This window comes from Protomyctophum parallelum (assembly GCF_964188405.1).
Source record: "Protomyctophum parallelum genome assembly, chromosome: 1".
NCBI lineage: Eukaryota > Metazoa > Chordata > Actinopteri > Myctophiformes > Myctophidae > Protomyctophum > Protomyctophum parallelum.
In genome coordinates, this window is record NC_139697.1 from 39,822,643 (window position 1) to 39,838,087 (window position 15,445).

General features: G+C 39.4%; 1 protein-coding gene and 1 long non-coding RNA gene across 2 annotated transcripts; both read left to right on the top strand.

Annotated features, from left to right (window-relative positions):
- Positions 1–4,414: 4,414 nt before the first annotated feature.
- Positions 4,415–10,724, top strand: LOC310870122 (major histocompatibility complex class I-related gene protein-like; the record flags this gene model as incomplete). Its single annotated transcript, XM_083781182.1, has 5 exons — positions 4,415–4,686; positions 8,995–9,294; positions 9,507–9,791; positions 10,550–10,591; positions 10,711–10,724. The coding sequence occupies exons 1-5, from the start codon at positions 4,488–4,490 to the stop codon at positions 10,722–10,724; spliced, it is 840 nt and encodes a 279-aa protein (XP_083637308.1). The 5' UTR covers positions 4,415–4,487.
- A 1,644-nt stretch (positions 10,725–12,368) lies between these two features.
- On the top strand, positions 12,369–14,535 carry LOC310860884. The gene is made up of 3 exons (XR_014569437.1): positions 12,369–12,425; positions 12,923–12,949; positions 13,779–14,535. It is a non-coding gene; the product is annotated as an uncharacterized lncRNA (long non-coding RNA).
- Positions 14,536–15,445: the final 910 nt, after the last annotated feature.

A 15,445-nucleotide genomic window follows, 5' to 3' on the forward strand; every position in this document is an offset into this window, starting at 1 on the left:
TTTATTTCGATTTCTTTTTTTCCTTTTTATGAATATCAGATTTCCTATTTCTATTTGTGCCGGGAAAACAAGTTATGAAGTCAGAATAACTATATATATAGTTATTCTGGCTTCATAATTTGTTTAATTATAAATTACTGTATGTATATACTTTTATTCTGTGGTGGAGGCACATACATACTATGCTAGGCAATAGTCGGTTGTTTTATTTGTCATTTTATTTTGCAAATGTATTGGTCTGCCTCCTCGAGAATTCAACTCCTTAAATATAGGAATTGAAGTGAATTGCTTTTCTCACGTAAATATATCGGCAATTGTCGGTTTGACTGTGGCCGTTTTTTGATTGATTATTAACAGTTTGAAATTGACGTAATCCTGGTCTCTAAACTACCTCCCCCTGGCTAGCCGGGGCGCCTGTCCCGCCTGATGGAGGGGAAAGGCACTGGTCGGAATAACGTGTTCCTTCCACACGCTACGTCCGGCCAGGGAAACACTCCCCTGTCAGTTGAAAAGAAGCAGCTTGGACTCCTCATGCATAGAAGGAAGTATGAGGTCAGTCCGCTGCCCCCCCAGGTTGGCAGAGGAAGTGTAGCGCCCAGGATTACATTAGATAAGTGATAATGGGTGAAAAAATGGGTTACAAAATTGTGGGATGAAAAAGTACAGTAAATGTGTGATATACAGGATAATCTATAAAACCTTTAATGGAAAACGTCATATATATATAGGGGGTCGAGGGGGCGTTTTCCACAATATTTTTTCTTTTTTTTGATGATACTCTATACATTGGTGACATGCTCTGTCAACATCAGTTAGATCTTGCTGATATAAATAATACATTAAATACATTAAAATGAATTGTTCACAGCACGGCATGGCTGCTGCGAACAAATTGGTGAACTTAAACTTAAAACTTCAAAACTAATATATTTCCTTTATGAATTGAGTAGATATTTCACAGAACATGAATACAACGCTCCACAACAGCCAAACATTATTTTGACAGAAAACCTAAATTTGAAATTTGAAACATAAGCTTCATCTGACTTATTCTGAGAGTGCAGGTCCTAATTCAATATTGTTTTGTAAAATCAGATGCTTACTGTTACATACCAATGTTACATGAATGCCTTATTTACCGGTATGCTATTGTTAAGAAATGTTATTTACAAATTGTGTTTTTCATTGTAAATTACCCCACATTGGAGATTCAGGTAACATATGAGATACAGTATGATCTTCTTACACTGGACCTATGACAGATTTTACTGATCAGAGAGAGAGAGATTTGAGAACCAATGGCTTATAAACAATTTCTCTTTCGATTTCAGATTTGTAGAACACACCTTAAATTGCCTTTTAGTTGTACGCAGGCAAAAGAAACATTGTACACAAGTTGAATGTACTTTTTGCTTTGCATTTACTTCCAATAAAGTGCATTTACAACATCTTCAAGCCGCAAGTGTGGCTTTCTTGTCTGACTGTGGCTCTGCTCTCATAATGCTGGTAAAAACAGTTTGTTATGCTCTCTCAATCAATTAGGCCTGGGGATGCATTTTCTTTAATTTAAATTTTGGATATTTAACAGTAGCCTAATACCCAAGGATTGTTTCTAAGAAGAAATAGGCCTGTGACATGACAACTTTTAACAGAATGTAGAAGCAGAACTGTTTCACCTGGCCTTTATATGAATGTTATGTCTCCTACAAAGGCGGCACCCATATTCACAGGACTTTGGACCCAAGGCAAACGGGTAGACAATATAAAGTACACTATACTCCCATAACAGGTCAATTCAACTGCCGGAATAAGTCCTCACTGAAACCTTCCAAGCAATGTTCTGAGACTATTGGATAGTAACAATATGTATTCCATATTAACATTCCTGATTATTGGGACATTGTGGACAGTGAACTGTGGTGAGTATTGTATTCTTATATCAACTCATTCTAATCAGGACTAATATATTCTACAACCATTGGTCAGTTTATTCAATGTGAATAATATTGTGTTACTTACACCGTATACTACTGGTGGTGACTGATCCAACAAGACAGAACAAGCGTTTATCATGCAGTTATTCGTATTGTATTTTTACAGCTGAAAGTGAAAGTAAATGTCAATTCAGGACAACCATAAACACATTTCAAAACAATTCTGTAGAATTGCATTAGATTATTATTATTATTAAATAAAATTGTGTGTAATTGAAATACATTTTGGTATCATTTAGGAAATAATATCTATTACATAATGCTAGTAAAACAGGCAGGACATACTAGGAAGAAAGGGGACTGGAGGTTTTTATGTCACCCAAATAAAAGAACACCCATCTTTTAATTTGAAAGTTTTTCCTCAGAGCAAAAATGCCTGATATACAGCCTGCCCTACAGCACCTGGAGTCTGGAAATATACCTCTCCAACCACACTGTACTGCACAAAGATCACCAACATGGACACAAGATTGGTGATCATAAAACCATAAATTGTATTTCAATATGACCAGCTTTATTTCAGGAAGCGATCCCTGGCAACACAAGTTTCAACTTGTGCCATGGTGATTATAATATCTCAATGGCTGACATTAAGAGAGGCCATATTTTGGTGGATATCTAATTTAGAAATTATTGTTAATTTCCTGTGATTGTTGCTGAGAAGTATTTTACCAGTGTGACCCTCCAAAAATCAAACAGAGGACACTGGTAATCCCAAAGTTGCTACCATCACATGGAAAAAGGAGGTTACAGATGGAGAAGATATACCAGTGGTTCTCAATTTATTTTAGGCTGTGACCCCCCCAAAATAATCATATTTGATCTAGGGATCCCCATCCTGACAAGCACTTATATAATTGTAGGAGTTGAGGCATTACATTTTGTTGACTCGGTTCCAAAGATAAATATTTTGAAAATCACAATACATAAATAAATACAATTAAAAGAATATTATGTGACCCCCAGGGGTCTGAACTAGACCATGCTGGCATGACCGAGAGATCCGAGACCTTGAGTGTATGTGGGATGACTGATTCATACTGTGTGTATTCATTAACTTGATACACCAATGATGCCAACAAAACTAAACACAGGGTTTGCAATTTGCATACCTAACAAAAACAACAGACTGAAGCATGGCATAATAATAACACCCCACCAGCACCAACACTGTTGTCCCACGCACAGTGGAATACCAAAAATATAGACCACTGGCACTCTCATACATTAAAGCGCAAATAACATGCATTTAAAAACTGCTTTTAATATTTAATATCATATTGTCTATGTCCCTCAAATGGTTTCTAATGGTTTGAGCCTCAATCACCACTCTGATATAACCAGGCCTTGTCATTTCTTTCTGGACTTTGAAAGCAGTTTTAGCTGCAGTACCACAATGTCCTGAGGTGGTGGGGGGTGCTGATATGCAGATTATTTAATATTTGAGTCATTATAATACTGACGCTAGATAAAACCAGGCTTGTTTCCATGCCATGCCAGCTTGGAAAATCAACAATGGTGGACATTGTAAACAAAGTGGAAATGCACATTTGGAACTGAAGACTGAAGAGGAGGGGGAATTATACAAAGTAGGGTGACATTGATGACATCACGATGAGGCCAAAATCAGTCGAGCTGTTCCTGAGAGCAATTTCCATTAAAACACCCATATGACATGAAGTCCTGATTGGTCAAAATTGGTTATTTGTGGGGATAGAAAACACACATGGGAGCCCCAAAAACACAAAAGAAATTGAAAAAGTTTAATTTTATGTTATAGGTCCTTTAAAGCAGGGGTCCTCAACTAGAAATGATGAAGGTCCACAAATATTTTTTTGAATAAGACCGAGGTCCGGTCCCATGCGCGGCGTCCATCGGAGAGCGGGGCTCTATGCCCGTTTAGTATGGTCAAGCCAAGCTTATACAAATCAGATCCCCTTCCAACCAACCAATAATGGGGTGCAGAGTGCAGGCCCGGAGTGGAACTCCAAATCCAAATCACACTGCGCGCGCCAGAATTTTGGGGGCCCTTGGGGGACATTTTGGGGGCCTTTGCATCAATTTCACATGAGAAATGTACCATCTGATGTTATTTATATTATTAACTTCTTCCCTCCATTAACATAAGACACACAATGTAGTTGTGCTGCAGCAACACTGCCTGAATTGAATTGAAATTGACTGTGGCTGGCCTGGCCTGAGCTTAGGAGAGATTTCTTTTTGCTGGCCTGACCTGATGCAAAAAAAAAAAAAATAATAATTGCCTAGGGTCCGCAGAGAGGTGGTCCGCGGTCCGGTCGTGGTCCGCGGTCCGGTCGTGGACCGCGGTCCGCCAGTTGAGTACCCCTGCATTAAAGTATCTCTATGTCTGTTTGCTTACCTTATCTAGTGTTTTTCTTCTTCTTTTTACTTCCAGAGATCCACTCACTCACCTACATCTACACAGCTTTCTCCAAGCCTATCGACCTCCCAGGGATCCATGTGTTCACAGCCATGGGCCTGCTGGATGACAGAATGATTGACTACTATGACAGCTCGAGTAAGGAAAAGATCCCCATGCAGCCGTGGATGAAGGAGAAGCTGGGCAAGGACTACTGGGAGAAAGGCACGCAGTCACGCCAGAGCAAGGAGCAGTGGTTCAAAGTCAACCTGGGGATCCTCAGGGATCGAATGAGACACAGCAATGACACCGGTTAGACATCCAAGCATTTCCTATACCGTTCAGTTAAGTTATATTATGTTTTAAAATTAACTCAGTGTTAATCACTCTTATTCTTAAAGTCACGTATTGCGCTATAACAGGCCAATGTGAAAAGGGTGGGATTTATTCCTCAGCCTAGTAGGAAAGTGTGTGAACAATTTCACGTAAATTGCGCGCTGCATTCATGATTTGAGGCTTTTTGTTCTAAACGGGCCAATCCTGCAAACTTTGCAGCCAATGTTAACCAATTAGGATGGAATATGAAATATCAGACAGATCCGTCTTGAGCACACGACTATACTGTGTAACAATTTTCTGGATTTCTGGACAGAATCTGGAGAAGTTATATCAAAAAATGTGTTTTACAAACGTCGACCTCCTGGTGGCGCTATAAAAGGCACATATGAAAAGGTTTTTCCTTGCCCTTTAACCCTAGTTCCATGCAGATCGATGTAGTTATAGGTAAAAATGTGAAAAGCTGGCGCTACGTTCTGGAAATTTAGGGGCAGAGGTTTGTCGTTGGCATCCAGGGAGTGTGTGTGCAACGTTTGGCATCGACCAGGCCAATGGTGCCGGAGATTAGCTGGTAACGGACAGACGGACACACGGACGGAGTGCAAAACATACTCTCCCCTGACTCCCCATGCCTTCGCCCTTCGGCCTGGTGGAGACAATAATATAGTGTGAAACTGGGCTGTCAAGCTAATTTGAAGTCATTGGCCTGATTGGGCAAAATGGAACTTCAGGCCTTAGTTGTGCGCATGAAGTTCTAGATGAAGTTCTAGATGAAGATTGCCTAGCCAGCTAGGCAATTTCCAATTTCCAGTTTTCCACAAAAAACACTCCTTTGCCTAAAAATGCCCATAGCCGTCATCAGAAATGTGAAGAGGTCAACACATTTGGGCAAACTGTGGCTATGGCCGAATTTAGCCCAAGGAGTATTTTCGTGCAAAACTAATGCTTGGAATGGATTCAGCATCACAAAAAACCCCTAGTTTGACATGTCACATGCTACTTAAAGCATAATGATTTTTTTTTAAATGTTGCCCATATTGGTTGTTAATCGTACCCCAACTTTCAGCAGCTGTCACAAAGTTTCCCAAGGGAGTTGGGATTGGGTTGGAACAAATGTTTATGTTATAGTAGACACCTTTATGGACACATTTGTGAAAGCTAGTGGTAATCATTTATTTTGCAGATTTGCCACACATTTCGCAAATTTTCTCTAACTAAGCATTCTTTTTAGGATTACATAGGCTACAAGAAAGTTGTGATACAATTCTATGCCATTTGGCTGTTTTGGTATAGGCCCAACCTTGCCATTAATTAACCATTTGAAATTGAACATTAGCACACACAAATATAGAACTAATGAAACAAATTGTAAATTTAGTCTACGCAATATTCTACAATAAAAAGATAACCTGAGATAAACAGTAGGATCTTGCACTGCTGCTAATCCTTTAATAGTTGTCTCCACCAGGCCGAAGGCATGTGGGGAGAGTATGTTTTGCACTCCGTCCGTCCGTGTGTCCGTCCGTCCGTCCGTCCGTCCGTCCGTCCGTGTGTCCGTGAGCAGCTAATCTCGGCCACCGTTAACACGGTCGATGCCAAATTTTGCACACACTCCCCCCAAACTTTCCAGAACGGCCTGTTATAGCGCCACCAGGAGGCCGCTTTGTGCAAAACAAGTTTTTGCACAGTACACCTACAGATTTTGTCCAAACATCACGCAAATTGGTACACAGTCTCTCTAGAGCAGGGATGTCAAACTCAAATACACAGTGGGCCAAAATAAAGAAATTGGTACAAGTCGAGGGCCGGACTGTGTTTCAACACACGGGCCATTTTTGGGGAGAGAGGTAGCTGAAAGTTGACCACAAGTGATATACTTTCACTGCTGATCAATAGTGAAGAGAAGACGCATGCTTGCGCTTGTGGGCCCTCGATACGTGACAATGCACTCGCAGTGCATTGTGGGACTTGTAGTATTATTGTGGTCCGTGCAATATACCAGAGGGCCAGTTCTAATACTAATTAAATATCATCCCGCGGGCCAAAGATAATTCATTCACGGGCCTGATTTGGCCCCCGGGCCTTGAGTTTGACATAATGCTCTAGAGCCATTCAACGAAACCAGTCTTTCAGATTTCTCAGACTCCATCCTGATTGGTTAAGATTGGCTTCCAAAGTTCACAGGAGTGCTCAGTTTCAAACAAAATGCTGCAAATCATGAACACATCGCGTGATTTCCCTGAAATTGTGCACCCACATTCCCACTAGGCCCAGGACGAAATGCCACATGAACAATTTCAACTCAGACTCAAGGTGGCGCTATAACTGGCCCAAAACTGTTTTTACCTCTAACTGCACGGATCTGTTTGTATGCCAACTCCCTAGAGGCCAAGGAAAAACCTTTGCCTGGAATTTTTCACATCTGCTCTTTATAGCGCCACCAGGAGGCCGACATATTTAAAACACATTTTCTATTATTACTCCTTTTATCCAAATTTCACGCAAATCGGTATACACTATCTCCATAGTCATGTGATCAACACGGAGCGGCACCATTTCCCATCTTCCATCCTGATTGGCTAAGATTGGCTTCCAAAGCTCACACGATTCGTCCATTTCGAAAAAAGGCCACAAATCACAAACACAGTGTGCAATTTCCCTTACATTATACAAGCACATTTTCACTAGGCCGAGGACGACATGCCACAATTATTTCCTCAAAATCAGCCTCACGGTGGCGCTATAACAGGCCAATTCCTGTTTTTAGCTATAACTGCATCGATCTTTATACAACTTATGTATGCACACATGGAAAAACATTGTACCTGCATCCCTCGAACACTAACCTCCGGCCCAAATCTTCCTCAACAGCCTGTTATAGCGCCACCATGAGGCCACAACCTGACCTGCCCTGGTGGAGACCTGTGCCGATTGGCACTTTGTTTAAACTATGTAATGTGCACAATTAAATAAAATTAAATAACAAAACAAACAGACCAGTACTCCTGGGAGGGCAAAAAATATATACTCAGCCTGCCATGATATTTTGTCCATGTAGCCTATTGTAGGCTATTGTAGGCCTATACATTTCGGGTCTGTTGTAGCTATTTATTCGTATGAGCAACATAGGCATGCGGTTCTTTACCATAGCAAATTCTAAAGTACCAGAACATACTTTTTTCCATGTACCCTGTGCATCCAAGTTCTAAGTGGGCTCAGGGGCAATACCAAATGGTGATATGTTGCCTAAATGCTATAGAGCGGCGCAGTCCCTCCCCCTTTCAGAACAACGAACGGGCCAGGAAATGAAAACGCAATGCATTTCCCCATAGGCAGTTTTTATTTAATTTATTTAAAGACCTTTTAAGCGTCGTACGAAGCCAACTCTTGTCGTGACAAATCATGACAACACACACAATATTTCGGGCCAAACTAATAATTAGAAAGTAGAAAAAAACGGCAGGTTACAACACTTTTTTTTGTTGTTTTTCTTCTTTGTAATTATTTGTTTGGTCCAAAATATTGTGTGTGTTGTCATGATTTGTCACGACAAGAGTTGGCTTCGTACGACGCTTAAAAGGTCTTTAAATAAATTAAATAAAAACTGCCTATGGGGAAATGCATTGCGTTTTCATTTCCTGGGCCGTTCGTTGTTCTGAAAGGGGGAGGGACTGCGCCGCTCTATTGACTAAGGCCTACTGATGATTGGTCCTATAAGGACCCTGAAGTCACATGCGTGGACAAACTCCATGGTAGCTCGCTATGCTGCAACCAACACCGTATATTAGTGCTGTCTGGTAAAATCAGAAGGTCAGCAGGTCACCGGTTTGCCTCACAGCCCCGGTCTATAGCCTATCAAAGTGTCCTTGAGCAAAATACGTCACCCCTAAATACCCCCCAAATCCAAGCGCTCATCATCATATAGGCTATAACCATCCTCCCACAGGATTAAGGTCTCCCTAATATTGTTACGGCCACCCTGTGTTTGTATCTTCTCTTTGTGAGCATGTCTCCCATTTTGCTCGTGAGATTAGACTGCATTTTGTTTGTCTGTTTGCTGTGTAAAATGGATAATTGTCTGGCATTTATTTCATCCTAACTCTCTTGTTGTGTTGCATTCTTTTAGTCCCATAGAAAATTGCATTAATTAAACTATAAAGAAACGTTTAAACTAGATGTTGTTTTGTGTCATGACCTTCCTTCCAGACTCTTTCCTCTGTTATGATGCCTCATAAGTTGTTGTGCCTTCCCCTGTCATTGTATTTTTTTTAACCTTTTCACCAGGTTTACACATTCTTCAGTGGAGGCATGGCTGCAGAGCCGAGAAGCGAGCTGGAGATGACAAATCATTAAAGTTCATCAGCGGCAAGGATGAATACAGCTATGACGGTGATGACTTCCTGGCCTTTGATGATGTGCATAAGCGCTGGATCGCCCCCAATGCCCTTGCACTTCCCACCAAGTTGAAGTGGGATAAAGTCAAGATGCTGAACGACTACACCCAAGGCTACCTGGAGGGAGAGTGTGTCAACTGGTTAAGTAAATTTGTTGGTTACGCGGAAGAGGATATCAGTTTTAACAACAGTGAGTATTAGTTTACATTATTAACACCTTTCATACAGTACATTGTGTGTACATGCAGCTCAAAGCGCTTTAAATACAAAGTAGTATCACACACAAATTAACCTTTGACACATATGAATAATGATGAATGAATGACAAAATGAAATTAAACGGAATGAAGAATTCCCTACAATGTAATGCGTCTTCTCAAAGTTGTCCTCATGGCTTTACAGAGGAACCAGAGCTCTCTGTGTATGAAGTGAAGAGCAAGAATCCGAACTCCATCTATTTACACTGCCTGGCAACAGGCTTCTACCCCAAACACGTTCTCCTGCACATCAAGAGAAATGGGAGGATGGTGGATCAACGGGACGGCATGCAATCCACAGGTATTCGACCCAACGGCGACGGCACTTACCAGATCTTGAATCGAGTGGAGATTTTAAGAAGTGACTCTGCCGAATACAGCTGTGAGGTGATACACCCTGCGTCCAACACGCACAGGATCAAGTATAGGAGTAAGATGCTTGTTTTCATTTTGCCGTTTAATAATTCTCTTAATCTTCACATGTGTTTCATGAGTATGTACAAAAAACAGAGGCATTTTAGATGTTACAAGTTTTTGTTTATTTTATTTAATCTATTCTAAAACGAGCATTGCCCGTCCGTCACCCACCCATGCCTCCATATATGGTCATGCCTTGTGACATCATGAAGTATATCATGAAAACCCTTAGATCTCCATATGTGCTTTGTGACACGCCACGCCTCCATATATGGAGATCACGATACTGACCTCATCTAACCCTGGATAACCATACATGGAGAAGACTGGATCATCATATACTGTATACTGCATATATGGAGCCAGCCAGAAACTCTACATCTGACCTCAAACCCTTAGATCTCCATATATGGAGCTGACCTGTTCTCACATTCCATATGTTGATCCTTCCCCACCCGTCCTTCCTGTTCTGACATTCCATATGTTGATCTGACCTCATCAAACCCTGTACACTCAAGACACGCTCCAATATGGCCAGTACAGTTAAATTAATTCCATATGTTGATCTGACCCCCCATGCCAAAGCGCCAGCGCTTGCCCAGCAGTCTGCCATCATCCAGGCGGATGTGTGCACACAAGTGAGGTCGCTTCTCGCCTTCAGGGCGTCTTACTGGTTATAGGGTGTGTTACTGAGCATGCATGCATGCATGTTCTGGAAAATGTTATCAATAAACCATGTAATGTAATTACACAATCCTGTCTTGGTTTTAGACCACTCTGAGCCACCTGACAACTCTGGACCAATCATCGGAGGTATTGTTGGTGTTGTTTTGGTGTTGCTGGGACTCTTAGTGGCTGCTGTGATCTACTGTGTGAAGAAAAGACAAGGTTGGGTTCATTTTAAAACAACTTTCTCTTTTTCTGCTTAGTAGCTGCTTCTCTTTAAAGTTATGAGTATGAGTAACTAACAAGCTTAAAAAGTCAAGACCTGAAGCTATACAGCAATGTAACAGAAAGTAAAACTTCATAGAAATTACAAGTCTCAAACAAAGAAACTGCATGTTATGGCTGTCATATCAAAGATATGAGTACAAAGGTCTCATTTTATTACACTGCACATAAGTGTGATTATAGGTCACGTGGGAAACGAGTCTCTCTCTCTCTCTCTCTGTCATTATCAGGAACTGGTTTTTGAAGTTAACTATTGTACAAGGAAGTAAATTAAATATCTCTCCAGGAATGCTCATGGTTCCACTTTGAAAAGCAAAACAAAAATACATTGTTGCTTTTCACTACGTTTTTCATAGAGAGCAAGACGCAAATACAGAATGAAATACAGAGTTTATATTGTACATCAGACCATTGAGAGAGATGGTAAGCGTTTCCTTTGTGTTGGCTCCCTCTCAGTCTCAATGGAGGAAATGTATATATGAATATTGTTTAGCAATTTCCCCTACTAGCACTGGTGAAACATCACACTTATTAACTCTGGGGATCTGGAAATGTACATTTATGTTTTAAGTTAAAACTCTCAGAACACCTTACAACAAATTAGTTGGTAGGTAGTTCAGTGCCTTGCTCAAGGACACTTTAGAATGGCAGCAATGATTGAAACAGAAACCTTTCTATATGAGACTTTCACTCAACTTTCTGCCTAATGATCCTGAAACAGCCTTGCCACACACAGATTATTTTACTAAATTGACGCTATTGTAGTTAAAGAAATAATGATTTGCAATGCTAATGTAGCATCTTTGAAATTAATTAATGTAGAGGTAAATTATGTAAAACCATGTTCATCCTAAAAACGACCTGACCTAATACAACATTGTTTATATTTCCAGAGAGAATGACTAAAACTTCTAGCAATTCCAAGGACTCAGGTAATACTCTATACCAAAATGCTATGACAATATGCTTTTAGGATCCAAATCAGAATTGTTTTATTCAGAACTAGATGGCACACCAGGCCAGGTCAGGTTGTGGCCTCCTGGTGGTGGCTTTTGGACAGAATCTGGAGGAGTAATATAAAAGAAATGTGTTTATAAGAAAAATAGATTATTGATATAGGTTTCATCTGCATCCATCCAGCTTTGTTTACAAAATAAAGAAAGAAAGGCAATTAAACAAGTCTGTTCAGTGTCTCAATTGGTCATCTTGGCAGGGTTGTCAGAGGAAGGCAGTCTTGGGGATGACGAGATGAAGAACCTGAATGGTATGATAATGTGTGCCTGTTTTTTTATAATAATAACAACAACAACATAACACTAACATAGTCAAGTTTCACATTTTCTAAAGAAAAATACTGTTTGGAATTTGTAACACTGTCTACATTTACAGCAAGAAAGAGTGAAACTTCTAGCAATTCCAGCGACTCAGGTAAGACTAGTCTAAATCAAACGGTTTGACAATATGTTTTTAGCATCAAAATCTGAATGATTTTATTTAGAATAAACTATTTTTTGCTACAGGTTTTTATACAGTATGGAATTAGAATATCGACTTAGGGATTTCATCTGCATCCATTCAGTTTTGTTTACAAAAGAAAGGCAAATCAACAAGTCTGTTCACAGTTCTTTCCCCTTTTTTCCAGGGTTGGCAGGGGAACGCGATCTGGAAGAGGTTGACATGGAGAAGGAATGGAAAGGTACTGTATGATCATGTTTGCCCTTCTCTACCTTTTCAAAATTGACATTTCTTTATTATTATTCTTTATTATACGAACGGTATTGTTGAATAGAATAGAAACTGATTTGAATGGTTGTATTCTCAAAAACAAGATACTCATGATTGAGTGAAGTACAAAGAAACATCCATAATTAAAAATAAAATGTAAGGTACAAAATCACATAATTGATTCTTTGCCATTTTGAGAGTGAATGTTGAACTTATGGCCATATGTTGTTGTTTCTTTCTAAATATACTGTCACTGTACACAGATATTGCATTTTGTTAATGACTGTTACTTTTGATTGATTGTTTAAATACTTTATTAACAGTTTGCTCTTAGTACAGTGGTACAGTTTTACAATGATTGTTAAAAGGATAACCCTAGGCCCTAGGCCAGGGGCTTATTTAGATCCAGCTGAGTGCATTAAGCACTGCAAAACTCATTCATGGTTTAACTCTTCCTTTTCTTTGCAGATTCCAGTGAGTCCAGCAGGGACTCTGGTAATTACTTTCTATACCCTTGCATTTTTACTTCACTATAATATGATATTATTTAAAGGTAGAAGCTTGTGATGTATTATGATGCCAAGAAATACAATGTTTTTATTTCATGGTACTTTTGTGCTGCATACTATATACTGCTCTGTGTGAGGCTAGCAAAGTCTAGTGCAGTATTTCTCAAAGTGGGTGCCATGACAGCAGTCCAGCGGTGTTTGATTAATTAAATGTCAAGTACAAAGTTATTTTCCATATAAGGAAGACAACTATATATTAACTCAAGTTGTCAATGCAGCGATAGTGCCAAGCTAAACACAGCATCCAATATAGCCTACAAGTCCAAAGACATAAATATTTTAAGTAGTGATGGGGGCAAACACATCGGTATCGGCCTATTTTGGCCTTAAAAAGATATATCTGTAATCGGTACCAGTGAAATAATATATCAGTTTTAGCAGATATTTTATTTTATAATTATTATGTTGGAAAAAAACAACAACTGAAAATGCCTTTTGTTATGATGAAGGCTGCAAATGATATCAATGTTTTCTGGGGAAGCTTTCAAAACAGTCAACAAGTTGGATTTATTTTTAATAAGCCTTTTTTCTGAATGGCAAAAATGATTATATTTTCTTAATACGGAATGAGTTCATATCGGTTATCTCGGTTATCTGCCATAACAGCAATTATTTATATCGGATATCGATATCGGCCAAAATGTCTCATCCCTAATTTTAAGAGATAGAAACCACAAAAAAAACAAAACTGTAACAAATAATTAGCCCAAAAAGAAACCAACCAACTAAATGCTGCTTTTCCTTCACTCTTCCAGCCCAAGGCTCCACCAGCTCCACCCCTGAATCCACCAGCCTCTTGGGGGGAAATGCGAGTGACTGATAATACATGTACTGCACCTGTGTAATTTCAGAATCAAAGTAGGGGATGTCGACAGAAATGATGACATGGGCTAAACCTAGCCTGGGATTAATACAATTTTCGGGTTTCTGATCCGGTCGAACTTTGTCACTGGTTTGTATAGTCATCAGGCCGGAACCACCAACCCGGAACCAGAATTACCCCAAATAATTCCTCACGATCAAGGGCATCATCATTTTAGGGCCTGCCCAATAAAACCCTTGATGCGGTGTAGGAATAGTTTTTTGACATATCCATCTTCTAATCCAACTTGTAGCAACTGGTGAGACTAAATTAGTAGATACAGTAGGTGATATGGACAAATTCATGCTCACTTGACTTCTTCCTAAAGTTCTTAAAATCTTTCATGTACAGTATACATAAAGTGACTTTCCCCAAGAACACCAACTATATTGTGCACTAAACATTTTTCATTACCATGTCATTAAAAAATTAAAATAATTAACACCCTTTTTATATTGTTAATCGATACAGCATTAAGCTATATGGCTTTAGCCTATATATTTTGTCAATACAGGCAGACGTTCTTAATCCAGAGCGATTTACAGTAAGCATGAGGACGTAATACATCAAATGCATAGAAATTGTAATTTAGGATCATAGGTAAACCAATAACCTAATCATCTAAACTATATCAGAAAATCACTCTGTACTCTGTATATTGAAACTATACATGCTAGGATGCCAGGTCTACAAATTAAGTTGCCATCTGTCTACATTTGCATTTGCAATTATTGGTCATAGGCCTATTGTTTGCTCTCATGTTTTTGTAATCAAATCAAATCAAATATTATTAGTATTGCAGTTGGAATATCTTGATTTAGACCAACACAGATATTAGATGTGTTTAATGATTTTACGATTTTCATGATGCACTTTTATACAAATAAACTACTGCTAATGGTTTGTTGTTGTCTTGATTAATTAGTATATATTGTAATGACTTTTGTCTGATTGTGGCATGCTTAAAGAGAATGCCTCATCGAGTGGCACATCGAAAAGCAACATGCAAAGTGAGTTTAACATTGTTTAACGTAGTTTAATGCAATCAGATAGGACTTTTCTGTTTGGAACTTTGGATGTATGGGCTGTCAAGGCCAGAAAGTAGTTTTTTGCCACTATAGTAGGCATTCCTGCATAACTTCCGGGTTTGGTGACGCACGCGCATTCCCCATAGAGTATAATATTGTAAAGACTTTCAGGAAGCAGCAACTTCAGGCAGGAAACAACATCTGCATTGTAATTTGTAACACATAAAATGATTGTCTGGCTAATTCAAACATTCCAGCCAGCTTGCCCGTTGGGATAAATTATTTGGAGTAGGTAGCATATACCTACCGTCACTAGACGGCGCCAGAGTATACTGTTTTGAATACAACATGCATTTGACCGGTCCCAAATCAGCTGCTTACACGGGTTTATTGATTTCAGACTCTATCGTCACTCTTTCACCACCGTGCAGCAGGACAGGTGAATTGTCAATTAGCTGCTGCTAGAATCTGCAAATAGACTATAGCTTTATTTTTTTACACCTCAAAATAAATGTGTTAGGAATACGATTGG